This window comes from Myotis davidii, unplaced genomic scaffold (genome assembly GCF_000327345.1).
Source record: "Myotis davidii unplaced genomic scaffold, ASM32734v1 scaffold162, whole genome shotgun sequence".
In the NCBI taxonomy this organism is placed as follows: Eukaryota; Metazoa; Chordata; class Mammalia; order Chiroptera; family Vespertilionidae; genus Myotis; species Myotis davidii.
The window spans coordinates 5,397,829-5,398,802 of NW_006300036.1; the positions used below are offsets into that span (position 1 = coordinate 5,397,829).

At 35.2% G+C, this 974-nt stretch overlaps 1 protein-coding gene across 1 annotated transcript in view; it reads right to left on the minus strand.

The window, feature by feature from the left end:
• Positions 1 to 974, minus strand: part of COL24A1 (collagen type XXIV alpha 1) — a 311,443-nt gene that overhangs the window by 137,362 nt on the left and 173,107 nt on the right. The window contains exon 27 of the mRNA XM_015572114.1: positions 522 to 575. Coding sequence (XP_015427600.1) covers positions 522 to 575 — 54 coding nt within the window. The remainder of the gene's footprint in view (positions 1 to 521; positions 576 to 974) is intronic.

A 974-nucleotide genomic window follows, 5' to 3' on the forward strand; every position in this document is an offset into this window, starting at 1 on the left:
GGGGGGGGGGGGGGGGGGAGAGAGGAACAACTGTAATAATCTGAACAATAAAGATTTATTAAAAGAATAAAATAAAGTAGGGAGTAAGATTTTTCATTTAATTCTTCATCATTATCATATCACCTTTTGTTCATCCCATATAGCTTCATTCCATTTCTCATTGCCCTTATTTTTGTTATGATGCTACTATTCCTTGCTATGTGAGCCTCTTATGAGTAAAATAAGAATTTATTTAAAAATCTTCATGTTAATAGTTCCATCAAAGAATGAAGCTGGGAATAAGAAAGAAGAATTCTATATGAATTAGTGAAATTCATAGCAGAAATGTATGGTTTTATAAATACAAATGATTTTGAGTCATTATTTCAACAAATGTAGGTAGTTCACCTAATATAATGAAAACAAGGGGAAAATCCAATAATGTCTCAGCACAATCTAGAATATATAAAGTTACTTTTGTGTAACACATCATTAGAAAGTAATTTTTGAGATGAAGTTACTTCCTTCATTAGATAACTTACTCTTCGTCCTTTAGGACCTTGACTCCCAGGTGGTCCTCTTGCACCAACATGACCCTACATGATGAAAATTTTAATATCAGTTATACGATTCACAGGAATGTTATCAGAATAGTAGTTATACCCTTTCTTAAAACATGTAACTCCCCTTGGGAATTCTTAAAATAAAATTGATTAGCCTGGCCACTGTGGCTCAGTGGTTGAGCATTGATCCATGAACCAGGAGGTCATGGTTCAATTCCCAGTCAGGGCACATGCCTGGGTTGTGGGCTCGATCCCTAGTGTGGGGCATGCAGGAGGCAGCCAATCCATGATTCTCTCTCATCATTGATGTTTCTATCTCTCTCTGAAGTCAATGAAAAAAGAAAACATTTAAAAGCTCCAGTATAGACTACAAGTACAGAACAGATCTTTACCATAGGCCCTTGATAATCAACTGACTCCTTAATAAATATA